The sequence below is a fragment of the Populus alba genome, chromosome 3 (assembly GCF_005239225.2).
Source record: "Populus alba chromosome 3, ASM523922v2, whole genome shotgun sequence".
NCBI classification, from domain to species: Eukaryota; Viridiplantae; Streptophyta; class Magnoliopsida; order Malpighiales; family Salicaceae; genus Populus; species Populus alba.
This window is the reverse complement of record NC_133286.1, coordinates 21,167,333-21,187,034: the sequence shown is the minus strand read 5'-3', so window position 1 is coordinate 21,187,034 and position 19,702 is coordinate 21,167,333. Positions and strand designations below refer to the sequence as shown.

At 34.6% G+C, this 19,702-nt stretch overlaps 3 protein-coding genes and 1 pseudogene across 12 annotated transcripts; 1 reads left to right on the top strand and 3 right to left on the bottom strand.

Moving 5' to 3' along the window:
• The first annotated feature begins 904 nt into the window (after positions 1-904).
• On the top strand, positions 905-14,928 carry LOC118054259 (putative disease resistance RPP13-like protein 1). Of its 10 annotated transcripts, none has more exons than XM_073408109.1 (6): positions 905-1,013; positions 1,413-4,573; positions 4,943-5,489; positions 5,737-5,814; positions 5,985-6,430; positions 6,561-7,096. In XM_073408109.1, the coding sequence occupies exon 2, from the start codon at positions 1,430-1,432 to the stop codon at positions 4,079-4,081; it is 2,652 nt and encodes an 883-aa protein (XP_073264210.1). In that variant the 5' UTR covers positions 905-1,013; positions 1,413-1,429; the 3' UTR covers positions 4,082-4,573; positions 4,943-5,489; positions 5,737-5,814; positions 5,985-6,430; positions 6,561-7,096. The 10 variants fall into 10 exon arrangements, with proteins under 10 accessions (XP_073264210.1, XP_073264217.1, XP_073264218.1 ...); XM_073408116.1 differs by lacking the exon at positions 905-1,013 and having other exon boundaries at positions 1,020-2,883; positions 2,983-4,573; XM_073408117.1 differs by lacking the exon at positions 905-1,013 and having other exon boundaries at positions 1,020-3,151; positions 3,254-4,573.
• Positions 9,158-9,720, bottom strand: LOC118054291 (dirigent protein 22-like; annotated as a pseudogene).
• LOC118054275 (protein trichome birefringence-like 38) lies at positions 11,094-14,854 on the bottom strand. Its single transcript, XM_035065791.2, has 5 exons — positions 14,323-14,854; positions 12,208-12,379; positions 11,939-12,114; positions 11,678-11,836; positions 11,094-11,557 (listed from the first exon to the last, which is right to left on the bottom strand). The coding sequence occupies exons 1-5, from the start codon at positions 14,634-14,636 to the stop codon at positions 11,266-11,268; spliced, it is 1,113 nt and encodes a 370-aa protein (XP_034921682.1). The 5' UTR covers positions 14,637-14,854; the 3' UTR covers positions 11,094-11,265.
• A 2,034-nt stretch (positions 14,929-16,962) lies between the features above and the next one.
• LOC118054276 (protein trichome birefringence-like 38) lies at positions 16,963-19,593 on the bottom strand. The gene is made up of 5 exons (XM_035065792.2): positions 19,130-19,593; positions 18,441-18,612; positions 18,093-18,268; positions 17,630-17,788; positions 16,963-17,421 (listed from the first exon to the last, which is right to left on the bottom strand). The coding sequence occupies exons 1-5, from the start codon at positions 19,396-19,398 to the stop codon at positions 17,124-17,126; spliced, it is 1,074 nt and encodes a 357-aa protein (XP_034921683.1). The 5' UTR covers positions 19,399-19,593; the 3' UTR covers positions 16,963-17,123.
• Positions 19,594-19,702: the final 109 nt, after the last annotated feature.

The following is a 19,702-nucleotide window of genomic DNA, read 5'->3' as shown; positions in this document are numbered from 1 at the left end:
ATATTAATGTTAACCTTTTAAATTTTATTGTACCATTAAAATAGATAAGTCAATAAAATTTTAATAATTAAAAAAATTTATATTATTAGTTATTATTTTTAAATAAATATTCTAACAATATATATATATATATATATTAATTATCAAGGAAAAAAAAAGCTTATTATATGAAACGACTCTTTTCTTCTCTCTCTTCTTTTATCATAAAGTTACTCCCATTCAAATCACAATTTTCTTATTTAAAGAATTTCGCAAAACTTTCTAGACCAAAAGAAAAAAAGTGAAAGGATAAAATTGTAATTTTACAAAACCCCTCCATTTTCCTTCCTTCCAAATTTACCCCTTCCAAACTCAGTGAGGAAAATCATTTTCTTTTCTAATATTTTCCTTCCTCGCACTTTTATTCTTCTCATTTTCATTCCTCCCTGTTTTTTTTCCCAAATACAATACAAAGGTAAACTTTTACAGAAGGACCAAATCACAGATATTACATAATATACAAGGACTAAATTAAACCACAGAACAGTAGAGGGACCCAACCAAAACATTTCAAAAAAGTACAGGGATGATTGACCTTTTCTTCTCTACATCTTTTGGCTGGCGTATATACAGCTTCAGAAACTGACATCGACCGTTGTTGTCAACTTTTTCTGCTCTCATGTCTGAAAATGTATAATCTCTGCGTCACACAACTGACTTTACTTTATTAAGAGGATGATTGAGAGTGTGGTAGCTGTTGCTTTTTAAATAGCTTTTCGTGTCAAAAAGCATGCCAATAATGTTTTTTCATTTTTTAAAAATCATTTTTGATATCAGTACATCAAAACGATCCAAAAAGTACAAACCATACTTAATTTTAACAAAAAAAAAAAACAAATTCAAAATTTCTCCAAAAGCAGGTTGGACCTCAGCCCCAAACGGGCACTAAATCAGAATTCCGTTCATCACTCATCCTTGGAATTTTCCTTCATTTTCACCTAAATAGTAAATACTGCTGCATGCTGTCGGCTCAAGTAAGCTCTGTGTCCTTGACTTCCTTTGTTGGCTCAATCTTTTCTCCTTGTTCTTGAATTTTTTTCATCCCAATTTTGCTTTCTTTTCTGCAGCTATGTATATATTAAAGAACCCATAATAAGGATTTTCGTGTTCTGGGTTTGGGGTATTTCAATTTATTTTTTTGGTTCTTTAGGATATTTGATTTTTTGGAAGTATGAATTATGTGAATTGATGTTACATAGCCTTAATCTTTTTATTTTGATGAGTTATTTAACGAAATATCATGAAGTTGAATAATTTTAATGAAAAAAAAGATTGAGTTGATTGATGTCTTGATTCGAATGCCTGCTGCATAATCTTGTGTACTTGTTCTTTCTGGTTCTTTTGGCTTCGCTGAATATTTATTATTTGTAAAGATTTGTAAACAGGGGAAATGGCTCTCGCAGTGATTGGAGAATCAATTCTTGCTGCAGTCCTTGAAGTTTTGATGGAGAGGATAGTTTCTCCTGCGGTTAGGGACTTCTTCAAGAGCCAAAAAATCGACGATGAAGAATTGAAGAAGTTGAAGGCAAGGATGAGGTCTGTTAGTAAACTGCTCAATGACGCAGAGGAGAAGCAGATCACTGATGCAGCTGTGAAAGAGTGGCTTGATGAGCTTAAGGATGCTGTCTATCAAGCTGATGACTTCTTGGATGAGATTGCTTATAAAGCTTTGCGGTTGAAGTTGGAAGGTGAATCTCGAAGTCAGACCTGCACGGATCAGCTTCGAAGCTTTCTCGCTTCTCTTAATCCATGTAGAAAGGGGGTGAGAGAGGTGCAAATAGACTTGGAAAAGATCCTTCGAAGTTTAGAAGAGTTGGTGGGACAAAAGGATGTTCTTGGTCTGATAGAGCGCATTGGGGAGAAACCATCGTCGCAGATAACACCGACTTCTTCTCTGGTAGATGAATCTGGAGTTTATGGAAGGGACGCTGAAAAAGAAGCCATAATGAAGTTGCTGCTATCAGATGATACAAAAGGCAGGCACCTAGATGTGATTTCGATAGTGGGTATGGGAGGGGTTGGTAAAACCACCCTTGCTCAGCTTCTCTATAAAGAAATTGTTGTTTCCAACGACAGAAGCCAGAAGAGCTCGTTTGATCTCAAAGCCTGGGTTTATGTTTCGGAAGAATTCGATGTTCTCAAAGTAACAAAAGATATTCTGAAGGGGGTTGGTTCGATGAACTGTGACAACATGACTGAAGATCAACTCCATTGCGAGCTAGAGAAGAAATTGTCAGGGAACAAACTATCGCTTGTTCTAGACGATGTTTGGAGCGATAACCAATCTCAGTGGGAATTTTTACTGAAACCTTTCATGTCCGTGAGACAGGGAAGTAAAATTATCGTGACAACGCGCAATGAAAACGTAGCATCGATCATTTCTTCTGTTTCAACTCATCATATAAAGAAGTTATCTGACGATGATTGTTGGTTGGTGTTGTCAAAACATGCATTTGATGGTGGAAATTTCACTGCCCATCCAGAGCTGGAATTAATTGGCAGACAGATAGCGAGGAAGTGCAACGGCCTGCCTTTGGCTGCAAAAACACTTGGGAGTCTCCTGTGCTCCAAAAGAGCTATGAATGAGTGGATGAAGATATTAAAGAGCAATTTTTGGGAATTGCCAAATGACAACATTCTGTCACCTCTGCGGCTGAGTTATCATTATCTCCCATCTCATTTAAAACGATGCTTTTCTTACTGCGCGATAATTCCGAAGGGTTATAAATTCACAAGGGAGGAGATAGTCCTTTTATGGATGGCAGAAGGCTTTTTGGTGGAACCCAGAAGAAATAATGAGATGGAAGAAATAGGCTATGAGTACTTCAATGAGCTTGTGGCAAGGTCATTTTTTCAGCAATCAAGTCTCAGTTCATCATTATTCGTAATGCATGACCTCATTAACGATTTAGCTAGATTTGCATCCGGAGATTTTTGCTTCAGGCTAGAAGGTGATGATTCAAGCAAGACTACTGAAAGGACTCGCCATTTATCATACAGAGCAACAAAAGATGACTCTTATCAGACATTCAAGGCGATCAAGAACCCCCAATTGCTGCGCACCTTGCTATGTCCCAGTGGTTGGCCTAAACACATGATACAACAAGTTGAGGTAATAAGTAATTTATTGCCTGCACTCAAGTGCCTCAGAGTGCTATCTTTGCACCCCTTTCATGATATATCTGTGTTGCCTAATTCAATTTGCAACTTGAAGCATCTACGGTATCTTGATCTCTCTCGTACAAAGATTATAAGGCTCCCTGAATCAATGTGCAGTCTGTATAATTTGGAAATTTTGAACTTGCACTTTTGTGTTAAGCTTGTTGAGTTGCCAGTTAACATGAGAAGCTTGATCAACTTGCGTCATCTTGATCTTCAACACACAAAATTGCCAGAGATGCCACTGCAAATGGGTAAACTAACAAAGCTTCGAAAATTAACTGATTTCTTTATCGGAAAACAAAGTGGCTCTAACATTAAAGAGTTGGGAAAGCTTCAGCATCTATCGGGTGATCTTTCTATTTGGAATCTTCAAAATGTCACAGATGCTCGAGATTCTTTTGAAGCGAATTTGAAGGGTAAAGAGCATCTTGAGAAGTTGGAGTTAGTATGGGATTGTGATATGGATAATCCACTCGTCCATGAAAGGGTACTTGAGCAGCTACAACCTCCTGTGAATGTCAAAATTCTCACCATTAATGGGTATGGAGGTACAAGATTTCCAGATTGGGTTGGGAACTCCTCTCTTCCTCTCCTCCAAGAGCTTTACATCAGAAGCTGCCCCAACCTGAAGAAGGCCCTCTTTACTCACTTTCCATCTTTAACCAAACTTGATATCAGGGCATGTGAGCAGTTTGAGATCGAGTTTTTCCCATTAGAGTTGTTCCCTAAATTAGAATCTCTTACTATTGGTAGTTGTCCTAATTTAGTATCTTTCAGCAAACGAATACCCCTTGCCCCAAATTTGAAAGAGTTTCAGTTATGGAGTTGTTCAAATTTGAAGTCATTGCCTGAATATGCATTCACTTCTACCTTCCCTTGAGAAATTGTCCATATTTCATTGTCCGAAACTCGAGTCATTTCCAGTAGGGGGTTTGCCCTCCAAACTTAAAGGACTTGCTATTTGGGGTTGCGACAAACTCATTGCAGGCCGCGCACAATGGGATTTGCAATCACTCCATGTTCTTTCAAGATTTTCAATTGCAGAAAATGATGTTTTGGAGTGCTTCCCTGAGGAGACGCTACTGCCCTCAAGCCTTACCCGTCTTGAAATCAGGACACATAAAAATCTCAAATCTCTTGACTACAAGGGACTTCAACACCTCACCTCTCTTAGAGAGTTGATAATTATGAACTGCATGGAGGTTTCCATGCCAGAAGAGGGGCTGCCCCCCTCCATTTCTTCTCTAACTATCTGGCAATGTCCTTTGCTGGAAAAGGAGTGTGAAAGGGAGCTGAGGAAGGTCCCAAAATACATCAGATATCCAGAATATATGACATCAGGAAGAAAATCAATTTAATCCAACTTGATGAGGTATTGCTATTTTTAAGTTATTTTCCTTTTAGCAAGTGATTAATCACTATTTCAGAGTACATTTTGTTATTAATTTACAAGCAGGATTTTGATCCTTTTGTTCTGCAATCCAAATTACAAGTGTCAATATCGGCTATGAATCTAGGATAACTAAAATGTTGGCCCCAAGAAAATTCAACTGATTGTTATTGCTTGTACTAAATGCATGAAAAGAACATATTATTCACGTAACATCCTGTATTATCATGTTTGCATTTAATTTTCTTAAGATCAATCCTTAATTGTTTTTGTTGTCATTGAGAGAATCAATTTACTTTTACCACAAATGATTTTATCACGTTGTTCATTGCCTATCTGTTGGGTTTCTAGGCGGTCTGAGGAACTACTTCACAACTATAAATGGGAAATAAAACAACTTATCAGCACACAAAAGGTTCAAGTGGTCCATGTACTCTGCTTTGCATAGCCATCCATTTTTCTTGATGTTGATATCATCATCCGTTGTTCTGTATCCTTGCATTAATTTAAGCATCAAACGTTGAAACTCAAAAGTATTTGCAGAACTCTCTGATTTGGTTCAAGAGTTTCTCTGATCTCTACTTGGTTTATTCTGATAAATTGCATCTACAGATGACTAGGGTTATTTTCTATTCTGTTGGGTACTATCTTCCCAAGTGCCTTCCAGAAGGACTTGCATATATACTTTTAATTTTGCAATGCTTGGCATGTCTCGGAAGGGGTTCTGGTCCAAAAGAGCAACGAGGAGAAGGAAGCTTGCGTATGCTTTCATACTTTCAAATGTGAAACTATATTCCTTTTGAACTTCAGATCGAGTTTATTTGAGGAAAGTAGGGGCCCTCGTGCGCATCGTTGGAATTTTCCTAATTGTCTATTAGTGCAAACTGTCTCTGCTCAAGTAAGCTTCGATTGCCTTGATCTAAATTGCTGGGTCATTATTTTGTACTTGTTCTTGACTTTGTATTTCGATCTTGTATTCCTATATGCAGCTATATATATATATATATATATATATAAAAATTGAATGTGCTGCTCAAAGAACATTTTATATGGTGAACTGTGACATTTCGTTGTTTACCAGACTTGATTGCTGGATTATTGTGTTTCAGGCAAATTTTTTTATTGTGTTTCATTTACCTTCTTAGGTGGGCTGCCAGGATTTTCTGTGGTGATCCTTCAGCATGGCTTGCTATTATCCTAAATAGTCCTTTTCTGCCATAAAGGTAACAGTGCATCATAGCCATTTGCTTTCTTCAGAGATGCTAAAACTCTCTATGATCATCTTATCTGCTTATATAACGTAGTGCTGTGTTTATTTTGTTCATTGAGGAATCGCTTTGCTATTTGATTAAGATTAGTGTTCATATAACTGAATTTTGAACTCTTTCCCCAGATGATGCTATGAATGTTGTTTTTGCGTTATGACCTGGATGCTGATATGACTGGATTTTCCGGCAAGGGGCTATGAAGATTCTCTTATGTTGATTCTTATTGAAATAAATACTAGCCAGTATTTTCCAGGGTGAGCCTTCGTGAGCTGCCTCCTGCCTTCACTTTCTAAGAATGCCTCTAATCCCTCCACCCTGTCTTTGAGAGTTCCAACATTTCCATAGAACTTAGTATGACAAAAAAAATAACCCTTTATAAGCAAATTTGGTCAATATTCCTCAGCAGAGTTCTTACAACTACATTGTTGGACTGATAATGTAACAGCGTTCTGCCTGTTTCACCTTTCATGAACTACCTCTTAAGGATAGGAACTTCCAAGGCTCGATTTAATAACACATATCAGTCTCATTTCTTTGTCTTGTTGCAAAAAGATTTCAAAGTCCATTGAAGGTATAGGGGCCAAAACTTGTTTTCCATTTTATAGTCTGCTCATGACAACTTCCATCCATCCATAGTTCCACTTTACATCATATTCTTTTACCTTATGAGCTCACTTTTTTGTATTTTCTCCTCTATGTAGTTTCCTGAGGAGAAGAGGAACAATCAATTTTGCAAATGCACATTCATTTCGAGTCTCACCGTGTCAAAATGAAAGCATTGCACAAGCCAAGCTTGGAAGACTGCTTAAGATTACTGATTACAACAAACTTCTGTTTCTTGCCGGAAATTTGTAAAAAGAAATCTCAACACTTGGAGGAGAGATATTCCTTGGTCACAGCAAACATCAGCTACTGTCCAGAAGAGGAGATGCCAAGCCCTCAAGGGATGGCCAAGCAGATGCGGCAACAAGAATCAATGATCTATCCAAGTTAGATCAGGGCTTTAGTTACTTATTGGAATTTTGTATCTTAACTCGGATTGGAATCCATGAACACATAGAAATACTCTTCCCATTCACATTTGATTTGCAAACACGAAAAATGTCGTGGATTACAACTCTTCTGTATCTGCTCTCATACGTTGGATTATCATCTTTTGAATTCCTTTGATCAGTAATCTACCATTATAGCTTGTACAGATATTGATGCTATCATAAAATTAAATTCTCTTTTTCAAGTGCCAATCGACGCTGATCAGCTTGTGGTGAAGTGGCACAACTTCATGGTTTTGAAACTATTCTCAAGAGTAATAAGCTGTTAATGAACTTGACTGTAATCCAAGGCCATATCCTCTTCCCAAGTACCTCTTCCCACGACTTGGCTTCTCAATCAGGCCATCCTTCATTTTTTTTAAGGAAGAAATATTATGCATGTAAGGATCCATACAAATTATTTTCCTAGACAAATCAAGAAAGCTTCGAAAACTAACTGATTTTTTTTGTGGGAAAGCAGAATGGGTGTGGTATTGAAGAGTTAGGGGAGCTTCAGCATCTGCGTGGAAAACTGTGTAAGGAATCTTCAAAATGTCACTTATGCTTCAGATGCTTTGGAAGTCGTTTTGAAGGGTAATGAGCATCTCAAGAAGTTGGAATTAAGCTGGAATGATTCTTTGCAAGAACAAGTACTTGAAAAACTACAGCCACGTGTAAATTTAAAAAGTCTCTCCGTTTATGGCTATCGGGAAATGAGATTTCCAAATTGGATAGGAGACTCTTCTTTCCTGCAAGAGCTCTGCATACGTAGATGCCCCAGCCTAACGAAGGCCCTGTCCACTCACCATCCTTCTTTAACAAAACTTGAGATTTGGGAATGTCAGCGGCTTGAGATTGAGTGCTTCCCATTAGAGTTGTTCCCAAAGTTGGGATTTCTTAGTATCAGTAAGTTCCCTAGTTTAGTATCTTTTAACAAAGAAGGATCACCAAAATTGACAGAGCTTCATTTTAGTTTCTGCTTGAATTTGAAGTCATTGCCTGAGAGGATGCATTCCCTTGTAAATTTCAAATTATTAGGGAGTTGTCCAGAAGTTGAGTCATTTCCAATTGAGGTTTTTTCCTCTAAATTACAAACACTTTATGTTATAGGTTGCAAGAAACTCATTGCTGGTCGCATGCAATGGGATTTGCAAAATCTCCATTCTGTTTCATACTTCACTTTTGGTAGGTACAATGATTTGGAATCCTTCCCTGAGGAGACGCTGCTGCCCTCTACTCTGAAATCTCTTACAATACGCAGTCTTCCTAAACTAAAATATCTGGACTTCAAGGTGCTTCGACTCCCCAACTCTCTTAGAGAATTGACAATCTATGGATGCCCTCAGCTCCAGTCCATGCCTGAAGAGGGGCTCCCATCCTCGCTTTCTTCTCTTGTGATCCGGAGATGTCCTTTACTGGAAAAAAAGGTGTACAAGGGATACAGGGGAGCGAAGATTGGCACAAGATTTCTCACTTTCCGGAAATGAAGATCAACTGAACCAAACACTGGACAAGTGTCCATTCTCTTCTTTCGCTGAAGGTACTACAAATAGTTTTTGCTTTCATTTTGTGTTATAAATAGTAATTACAGAGTTTGATTTTTCATATTTTCTTTTAGATTGATTTCTTTTTGACATGCATCTTAACAAATGGCCTGTCAGGATTTTCTGGGACTTCTATGGAGATCCTTCAGCCTGGCTTGCTCTTATCATCAATTGTCAGAAAAATTGGCCCAAGATTATGGTCTATTATGCAATTGGATATTTGCTGTACGGTGAAGCGAAGGTTGGGAATTTTTGCTATAAGAATTTGTTAAATATGTGCTTGTGTTATAAACTTGTATTCAATTTGTTTTGAAGTGTGATACAATTTGTACTCGTGCAGTTTGAGATATCCTTTCAGATTCTAGTGGGGAAAAAATTCTAAGATCTTGCTAGTCTGGTCTGGATTAAACAAAGTGATGAAATAAACTCTCTATTTTTATTTTTTTTTGAGAAGTACATGCTCTTTGCTGCTTTTTGTATGCATGGAGGAAATCTTGACCTTTCTTTTTGATTGGTCTGCAAGAACTTTTGTCCCCTTCCAAATTACTTTGAACAGGGAGCAGAAAGAAAGAAAAATATCATTAAATTTCAGCAACAACAGTGCAAATCTTGCAAAGTCATAACAATTAAGAAAACACCAAAGCATAAAAACTGCAGATTCCTGATAAGTTGACAGCAACGACTCTTGCTAATCAAATAAGCTATCCAGCGTGCATGACAGTTTCAGTAGTGTGAAACATACACATTATATTCAATAATAGCATCACCTTGCTTGTTAAACCAAACTGTGTGTAGCAATGCATGACCACGAGCAAGCCTAAATAGCCCACTACTTCCAACAACTGGCATTTCCCTCACATCATCAAAGATTGGGTTCCTTCCAAGAATGCTGATACTACTTCCATTGTATTTACCTTCTGTAAATGCAAAATTCAGAACGATTAGCAAAGAAAAATCATTTTGCGAGGAGGCGGTGGCATAAATTCCTTGAGCTTTTACAACAAGATTTGAAGAAGGCTCAGGCCCTTCTGTCAATGGATCATCCGCCATCATTGTGTGACCAAAGGCAAATTCATCGGGGCCAGCAATTCTCTCAGCCGTTATATTTTGCCACTAACAATGTCATGAAAGAAGAAATGTAGGTGTGTGGTCTTCTCTGTACGCTTAATAGCCATGTCTTCAGTTACTGATTCCTCGTAGAAAACCCCACAGGTGATTGTGCAAGAATTTGAGAATAAGATGAAACACAGTGTGAAGAGAGTGGAAGAAGTCACCAGAGAAGCCATTTTTGTGATTGTGCGATCAATTGTGTTCGTTATGTGGCTAGACTACACTAGACTTTGAACTTGTGAGGGTTCATACTTGTAGATTTATAGTACGTAGATGATGACTAGATGTTATACAGAATACAAAAGAGGCAAGATTCCCAATACTATGGGAGGAATCTTACTCCTTTTTTTTTATATATATAAAAAAAAATAGGGGGTTGGCCTGTATAGCTGTGCTTCCAAGTAAAAATTTCTCCTATTTTGCCAGCTTCTCTCTTTTTTCACCCCTATTTTCTCATAGTTTTTTCTTTTCAAGTGTTCAATTTAAAAAAAAAAGAAATAGCAGTAAGAAAAAATCCTGCTATACATTACTAATTACACATTGAGTGGCTGTTGGTTTTCACAGTTAAAACTGTGTTTTTTGATTTTTTGAAATTAATTTTTTATATATATTTTTTATTGTTTTGGTATGCTAATGTAAAAATTAAGTAATTTTTAAAAAAATAAATAAAATATTATTTTTAAATAAAAAACACTTTAAAAAATAATTATTACTACATTTACAAATATCAATTAAAAATTTAAATGGTTTTTTTTTTTTTAATTTAACTGTCTTGACATTTCTACAAATGTTTTTATTGATAACAGTTGGGTTGAACCTGTCTCTTTGTATAATGTTCTTTTTGGAATAAAACATGCATAAATGTATTTGAAGGAAAAGACAATTGAAATTGAGAGACGTGAAATCAAACGAATTGGTCATTTTAAAATAAAAATTAGGTAAAAATTTGAAGGCCGCCATCGTGACATTGCCGGCCTGTAAAATTTAATTTTGTCGAGTTAATGATGTTGATGCAACTTAATGAATTATACTATTTTTTAAAATAATTTTTTTTAGTAAGCTATTTTCTTTATAAAAAAAAAAACAATTGAGCTTTGTGCTAGGTTTTTTTTTTTTTTTTTTTTATAAAAAAAACTCTATTTTCCCACTTGCAAGAATGATTATCTTTCCACCACACTTCATGGAAAGTTTTCATTTCTTCGGAGGATGAAATTAGGGGTTGTTTGGTTGTTATACTATTTCACCAAATTTTGAAAAAAAAAATTGTTTAAAATTAATTTTTTTTAATGATTTTGAATCATTTGGATATGTTAATATCGAAAATAATTTTTTAAAAATAAAAAAAATATTATTTTGATGTATTTTTAAACAAAAAATACTTTTAAAAAAACAACCGTTATCATTCTTTAAAATATTTTGTAAAACTATAATATTTGTGTCCTATTATATAAAGAAACATGTTTTTTTTATTTTTATTTTTTATCTCGAAATAATAACCAAATACTACTAGGGCAAATTAAATAATCGTTTCATCATGGACAAAGGAATAAACAATCAAATGTGAAACTTTCTTCTATTCAGGAAACAATTACAGAAAAGACAGGTTATATCAAGAAATTTGCTTCCATACTGTGTGCATTATTTCAGGAGACTGATGACATCTAGCAGGCTAGTTTCAATGGCTGTGCTACAGAATGTGTAACTAAAATGTGTATTTTCTTCTAACTGATAATAGCTGTGTAGAGAAGTTCATTCCAAGTATCTGGAACTCCTGCAACACACCAATGAGTACAATCCATGCCCTTAAAGCCATTGTAAGAGCTCGGATGTCCATCTTTTCTCAGCTGTGAAAGAGTTGTTATATTAAGTAAATGAACAGGTTTCTTTATAGTACTTAACACGTCTTCTACTACTTGCAATGCCAATGGTGAACCACCAGGGTAACTTGATCCGCTAACTGGCTCTGTCTCCTTTCCACAATTTGTCGCGCCTGGTTCGTCCCATTCCTCTCCACTGGTTCAGGGACAAAAACGTTCAAATCGTGAGAAAATAGCATTAATCTATTGATTTCAAATGAAAAGAAAAAATGAATCAATTCTTAAAACGTTGATCAGAAAATGGAGAGAGCCTTACTGGTAATGAAATGGAGAAATTCCCTGAAAAATAACTGTGGTTTTACTCGTATCGACATCCGAATCGACCCATTTTGCCCAAGTTGTTAAACCTTTCTGAAAAGCTACCATACGGTCCATGTCCTTGAGTATACTCTGCCCTTCTTGAACATAATCCCATCTGAAATTTGAAGCAGAAAAATCAAACACACTACATCAGCTTGATTCCTTTTCAATTGAATTCACAAATCTTCCACATTTGCCAAGTTTTTCGAGCTCATACGGTTGCTTCGGTCCTCTCCGGTACCACCAAAGCCAAGTATTGAACACTAAAACATCCATATCCTTCCATGTGTTTCCATCCTTGATCGATTCAAGTTTCAATACTCGGCCGATTTGTTCTTGTTCAATGTCTACTAAGTAGTGCGTTTGAAACACCGATATTGATACACCATGATCCTGAGAAGTTCTAGACCATCAATTACATAAAAGCAGACTCAATTTTGCTTGGAATAACAAGGGCTGTAACCTTTCCAGGACCAGTTCACTCACCTCGAATGTCACTGTGTTAGTCGAGTTACTCGTCTGCGTTGTGATCCTGGCATCAGGAACGGCTGCATGAAGCAAGCACAACAGTGACTCGTAATGGTTGAGACTAACAGAGTCCCCTATAAACATTATCTTCTTGCCCTCCAACTTCTCCAAGAAATCTTTACCATCGAACCTGACGGGATTACACATTCCAAAATAGCAACAGTATCAGGAACAGAGTAACTAGGCATGGAACTCATCAGAATATCTGATATTTAATGCAGGTCAGATTGTATCCGATCTTAATGACAGATCACCTTCTAACACTTTGCAAAATCTACTTACATGGCTTTACAATCGAGTGGTGTCCTGAATAAAGACAAATCTTCTGTCCGATTAAAGAAAGATCGTGTTCTTGTCTGAGCTACAAGATCTAAAAATATTTTAACAGAATTGGCATCATATGTCCTTGTATAATGACTTAAATATATATTAAGTTTTTAATAATATATCGTTTGGATGAGATTTTTAAATTAACTCACCACAATCAGTACTTATGTGATGTGCACATGATATATTATTAGAAGGTTTACACTTAATTAAGTTTCCAAGTGATGTATTTAAGTGCAAATCACGTAACCAATTCCAATGGGTTAGCCTAAAAATCTTACAGGTGAAATATATTAGAAACTTAAAGCATATTAGAGGATGATATTAGCTCCATTAGGGATATAAAAACAAATTAAAGATATATATTATTATATAATGACATGTTAAATATATGTTTGGTAATGTAAAGCAAAGTGTTTTTTTAAAATATTTTTAATAAAAAAATATATAAAAATAATGTTTTGTACTTTTAATATAAGCACATATCAAAGCTACTTAAAAACATCTAAAAATATTAATTTAATATTTTTCAAATAAAAAATAATTTTAAAAACAGTTACATCATCAAATAACTATATAAGGGTATTTTTAGAAAAATAATAATAATAATCATGTACATATCATGCCGCTAGTTCAAATCAATTTTTTTTATGAAGTATACTTTAGCTAGATGTTCAAGAAAATATGCAACTAAGACACTTGTTTCTTCATCAAATTGATTGTGCATAGTGTACAGACTCCCTTTTGCCTACAAGCAATGCTACGAAAAATTGGTCACACAAACTGATTGAATGCATTTTTAGCAGATCTACATGCAGGGGAAACGTTAGCAGAAGAACTTTATCACTGCCAGCAGATTTATATATGATGTGACCTAGAAGAAGGAGAGGGAGGTGGAGGAGGAGGAGGAGGGACCAATACAATATGCATTTTTAGCATTGCTGCTTGAATTGTTCCAAATTTATTATTTATTTTTTTATTTTCTAGTTTGTTGATGAGATGCGTCAAATGTCAACATCATTTTCTTAGCTTTTCTTGAGGTACACCACCACCACTAAATAATTTAGTTATGGGAAAATTGACCCGTGGCAATAACCTATCACCGTCGCAATAAAATAATTAAATGTTGATCTTTGGTTTTTAATTTTAAAGAAACATCATATATACCCCCCCCCCCAAACCATTAGAAACTATTAGGATAGTCTCAATTTTGTATATAAACTTTTTTTTTTTATCAATTTTACATTTAAATTATTTTGATTTTTCAGTTAGACCTTTTTTTTTAGAATAACCTAACAAAAACCATTGAATTCTTTTATAAAATAATGTTTTTAATTAATTGATAGTTTCTAAGATCTAAAAGTAAAATTGATAAAAAAAAAAATTGTTTAGTGACAAAATTGAGACTAACTATGGATTACTTTTTATGTTTGCCCTTAATTTTTAATATTTTATGGTCTTGAGGCAAAACCATGCTAATTTCAAGTAATTTAATAGTGGGTCTAAGACTTGCTAGCCTAATCAAACCACATGGAGACCCATATTTTTCCATTTGTATGTAAATAAACTACAGCTCAAAAGAAGGCAGAAAAAGCCTTAAAACATCATTGCATGGAGAAACTAGAAGCTCTTTTTTTTGAAATTCTATGAGGATTCATTACAAAAATGAAAATATAAAAGCTCTTCTTGTTAATTAACACTTGGTCTAAGATCAGAAAAGAGAGATGGGCAGATGAATGCATGTACCTGGGCAAGTCACAGGCACTAGGCTGCCATCTATATTGAAGGTATAGGTGATCAGGGCGTCCATATTTTTGACAGTCAAATTCCTTGCGGATAAAAGGACAGGCTGATGAATTGTAGAGAGGATACGAAGTGTCTTGAACCCAACTTCCTTCATACCTGTTGCAATCACTCTTTTGCCATTTTGTCCACTCCCAGACGTTCTTCTTCGTTGTAGAGGTTTGCAGAGTCTTTGATGAGGACGAGAAACAAAGACAAGAAAATGTGATAAAGATGGCAAAAAGGACACAAGAGGATCTTCTAGTCCCAGAATCCATCACTGTGGAGAGTCAGAGGAGAAGGGGGGAGAGAGGGAGAGAGAGAGGTTGCTGGCGATATTGTCCTGTCTGTGTTCTTTATAAATATGGCCGGTTACTGAAGTGTGTGCTATATCTTTAATCAATTTAGTTTCCTTCTATATGTATATTAGAGGGTTTAGATTATGAAATTAATCAATTAGATTCCTTTTCTATGGTCAATTGTATATGATTTTGACATTAATGGAATTGCTTACGTTTTTGCAGCTTTTATGTTGCTGGATTTTTGTTGCCATAAGAGTTAGATTAGATTCGATTATTAATATTAAATTTTTGTTGGGCCATCAAAATTTACTGAGTTAATTTATTAAGTATTTGATTAAAGAAAATTGGTAATTTATTTTGATTCAAATGGTACTTAATATCATGTTTTTTTTTTTTTTTTTTTTTTTTGGAGATTAGATATATTTTTTGGAGTTTGTTTATATATCAAGTAAAATGATTTTAAAAACACAATCCTGAGAAATTAAAATTCTTAATCACGGGAGCAATCTCTTAAAATTATACTAAAGTTGTCTTTCATGCATGAACCACCCAATTCAAGATCCTCTCGATTGGATTATACTTGGGAAATATGACATGGGAGTTTCCTCTCTTGTCAATATCGAAAATTAGACTCGTGATCTCGGGCTATAAGAGGTAGCAGATGAAAGCAGCCACTCTCTTTGACATTTTTGCATGAAATAGTTGTGCTTGCCGAAAGACATTTGGCCTGGTCTCCTGAAAAAGATAAGAAGAAAACGTGAGTGATTAATTAGAGTGCCCAATGCAGCAAGGATCAATTTAAAATTATTTTAGATTAAAAAAAAAACATTTCAAAAACATTTTCCAAGCTCCTTAAATAAAAGTATTAAACCCGGTTTGTCACAGCTAGTAGACCCAAGATTGGACTGAACCGTTTCTTGATATAGATCAAGTTTAAAGAAAGTCAATTCTGATAAGAAGAAAACGTGAGTGATTAATTAGAGTGCCCAATGCAGCAAGGATCTCTCCAAGACCAGGGTTTCCGTCAAAGAAAAAAACAGAGGGGTTAATTTTTAGTTGCTTAATTAAAATCTCATCACCCCTTTTGTTCTTGCAAGAACACATCGAGTTTAAAGTTCAATATTGGTTGATGGATGCTAATTTTCAGTTCCCGTGATGGGTTAATCATTTTGGGAAGAAAAAAACTATAATTAAAAACGTGTTTGATAATCTAATTGAAATCGTTTTTCACGGTATTCTTAGTTTATAAATTTATTAAACTGATTATTTTTTTTTAGATTTTTTTAATATTCATTTATCAAAAAATTTCTAGAATATTTTTTTAAAAAATTAATCAATTAAAAAATTAAAAAGAACATTTCAAAAACATTTCTAAACTTCTTTAACCATAGTATTAAACTTGTTTTGTCATGATGGGTAGACTCATGATTCGACTGACCCGTTCTCTTGACACGGATCAAATTTAAAAAAAGTCAATTTAAACAAAGTATGTTAACTTATGATCCAGTTAAAACTCAGTTTAATTTTTAAATAAATTTTTTAAAATAAAATATATATATAAAATATATATGTTAAAATCCGTTAAATTTATGATTCATATCTTGAAATATACAATGGATCATGTAATGTAGTGGTCAAAGTTTACTAACTTTATCTCAATCTATGTCTAAAACAAATTATGATGTTAAGTTTGCTTTTTAGAACTTGCGGCCTTTAAAATCTTGTAGCCGGTTGACGGGAAATGGCTAGATTGGCCGAACAGCGTGCACGAGCCATGATCAGATATATGCCTGGCTTTCACATGCAACACATGGAAAACAACTCACTTGAAGGACCATTCTTATATTTCTTAATTAATTTCTGTTTGCATATAAATTTCAAAAATTATAAATTATGGGTTTTTGGAGGGCAGGCATGGAAATTGCAAGTCGCATCCCCCGGTGGAGGCAACAGCACGTGAGAGCATATCTTGGTCTCTCGAGGAATAATTTGAGGGGTGGTTTCAACATTGCTTTTATTGCATTAATTTTAACTTCAATTTGCTCATGATGATGGTAACACCAAAATTTGTTGTGGTTATGGTTCTTTGTTATGGTTCTCCCTTATGAAGTGGAAAATATAGTCCTAAATTAAAAAATAAATGCTTACATGTAGTAAAATATATTATATAAAAATTATATGTGTTAATAAAATAAAAAAATAAAATAAAATTATAATTGCTATAATGAAACATTATAATTGGCCGAGAAGAATCTAGCCTTTCCTCTTGTTTCCATTAGACTTGATTAGCCCTTTAATTCTCTTGAAGAAATCATTGTGCTTCAGAATCTAGCTTTTCCTCTTGTTTCCATTAGATTTAATTATCACTTGCATGAAAATCTAAATTATGCACACAGACTATGCTATATATATATATATATATATATATATATATATAAATGCAATTAATTTCATGTAATTTCCTCATTTCTGATTGATAAGAGTTGCATAGAGAAGTGCATTCCAGGTATCTGGGAGGCCAGCAACACACCAATGAGTACAGTCCATTGGCCTAACGCCATTATAAGAGCCAGGATGTGCGTCTTTCCTTAGCTGTGAGAGAGCTGTTATATTGAGAAAATGAACTGGTTTCTTGATAGCACTTAGTACATCTTCCACTATTTGCAACTCTAATGGTGAACCACCAGGGTTAGTTGATCCACTCATTGGTTCTGTCTGGTTTGCACAATTTGTCACTCCCGGCTCGTTCCATTCCCTGCCACTATTTCAAGTCATACCAAGATGATCGGCTCGAAGTCAGACTTTGTAAAAGTTTCGTTAACCGAGTCAATAATTTTTTATCAAAACTATGATAATGTTGATATGATCGAGTTTGGTTAGATCAACTGAGTCATGGTTTATTGAATCAATTAAATTTTATTAAATCATTATTTTTTTTTATCAAATTAAAACTTGGTTTGGTAACTTACTTGTAATGAGATGGAGAAATGCTTTGAAAAAAAACAGTAGTTTTTTTTGGATCAACATCCGAATCGACCCATTTTGCCCATGTTGTTAAGCCTTTGTGAAAAGCAACCTTACGATTCATGTCCTTAACTATGGTTTCGCCTTCTTGAATATAATCCCATCTGAAATTCACAAAAACAAAAAAAAACAAAAAAAATTGTTAGAATCAAATCATTTTTAGCAATATCACAGAAGAATTATTTCTGTATTATTTCAATTTTGTGTGTTTTTTTTTTAATATTTGTTTCCAAAACCTGAAAAAGACAACAATAAATTGTCAAAAATATTCAAAGCTGAATAAAATAATCTTAAAAAATTGTGATAATAGTTATTATCTTTGCTTTTTTCTAATAGAAAGTCCAGAACAAATTGGTTATCTATTTTTATTTTAAAAAATTTAAAGTTGATAAATTTGGGAGCTCATACGGCTGCCGAGGTCCTTCCCGGTACCACCACCCCCAAGAGTAGAAAACAAGAACATCAATATCCTTCCATGTTTTGCCATCCTTGATGGAGTCAAGTTTCAAGATCCTGCCAATTTCTTCTTTTTCAATGTCTACTAAGTATGGAGACTGGAAGTGACTCACTGACACTCCATAATCCTGTAAAATTATGAGAGTTAATTAACACAAGTTTTAAGTCAAATTAATTGCTAATTAAACATCAAGTAATTAAGAATGTATACTAGCTAGCTAGTTCTAGATTAGCAAGGAAAACTATTTCTAATTCACCAGGTGGAGCAAATTTATAAGATTAATTGCTATATATACTCACCTGGAATATCACTGTGGTAACAGAGTTTTTTGAATTTCTTGTGATATTGGAATCAGGCACAGCTGCATGGAGCAAGCATACCATCGATTGAAAATTGTTTAGACTCAGAGAGTCCCCTACATACATAACCTTCTTCCCCTTTAACTTCTTCAAGAAATATTGACCATCAAACCTGGAATAAGGTCACACACATGTGTACATTCCGATTAAAATAAAAACAATTAATCATAATTATTAAACTTGATGCATAGATCGATTAATATGAAAAACTGTTACCTAAAACCTTCTTGGGGCTAGGTTTTAATTTGAACTAGAAAGATATTAACTCAACCAGTATTTTAATGGCTTAATTAACTTGGTTAAAATCTGATTTGATTAACACCAATAATTTTTCATTAAAAAAAAAACAAACCGATATTATTTTGATAAAAATAATTGATTAGGTTGACATAATAACCTGAGTTATTTTTTAAATTAATTTGTATAACAATTACGCAATTAGTACACTCTAGCACAAAAATCACAATGCTAACCATTCGAGAGAAATGAATACATTACTTTACTTGAAAACAATCAAATTACTCTTAGCATGCATAAAATAAACTCATCGTTCGAAGACTAATTAAGAAGCAAGTTCTTCAGGTGAGCACGAGCAATAATTTGATATTGTTGCGCGTATAATATTGTACCTTGGCAAGTTGCAGTCACTGGGCTGCCATCTATATTGAAGATAGAGGTGATCAGGGCGACCATACATTAAACAATCAAATTCTTTTCGAATAAAATGGCAGGCAGATGAATCGTAGAGAGGATAGGACATGTCATGAACCCAGCTCCCTCGGTACATGTTGCAGCTATTCTCTCGCCACAGCTTTCTTGATGAGTTCGCCAAACAAAGAAGTGAAAGTATCGTCAACATGTGAAAAAGGAAACAAGATGCTGTAGTCCTAGAAATCATCCTGGTATAGACAGAAATGGTTAAGGTTGCAGGTGAGGGAGATATGTTCCGACCTTACACATGTATATATATGTACACATGCAACTATAGGGTTTCTCAGCACAACATTTTCTTGATCCCTTTCTTTTTTGTTAAGCTATGATCAGAGATACTCCAGTTGCTTTACAACCTGAAAAATGATTTTAAGATTTCTTCATAGTTAGAAAGTATACATCAGCCTTGTTGGATGGCTAGATTGCTGGTTAAAAAACGTGGGGGGAAGCCGAGATTCAGATCAGATTCAACATACAGATGTGTATATTTG

Coding starts and splice junctions, on each gene's coding strand:
- LOC118054275 (XM_035065791.2), bottom strand. CDS start 14,636: ATGGATTCTGGGACTAGAAGATCCTCTTGTGTCCTTTTTGCCATCTTT. Junction 12,115..12,207: donor CTAACACAGTGACATTCGAG/GTGAGTGAACTG, acceptor AGAACTTCTCAG/GATCATGGTGTATCAATATC. Junction 11,837..11,938: donor CGGAGAGGACCGAAGCAACC/GTATGAGCTCGA, acceptor TTCAAATTTCAG/ATGGGATTATGTTCAAGAAG.
- LOC118054276 (XM_035065792.2), bottom strand. CDS start 19,398: ATGATTTCTAGGACTACAGCATCTTGTTTCCTTTTTCACATGTTGACG. Junction 18,613..19,129: donor AGTGACTGCAACTTGCCAAG/GTACAATATTAT, acceptor ACCTTATTCCAG/GTTTGATGGTCAATATTTCT. Junction 17,789..18,092: donor CGGGAAGGACCTCGGCAGCC/GTATGAGCTCCC, acceptor TGTGAATTTCAG/ATGGGATTATATTCAAGAAG.
- LOC118054259 (XM_073408115.1), top strand. CDS start 1,430: ATGGCTCTCGCAGTGATTGGAGAATCAATTCTTGCTGCAGTCCTTGAA.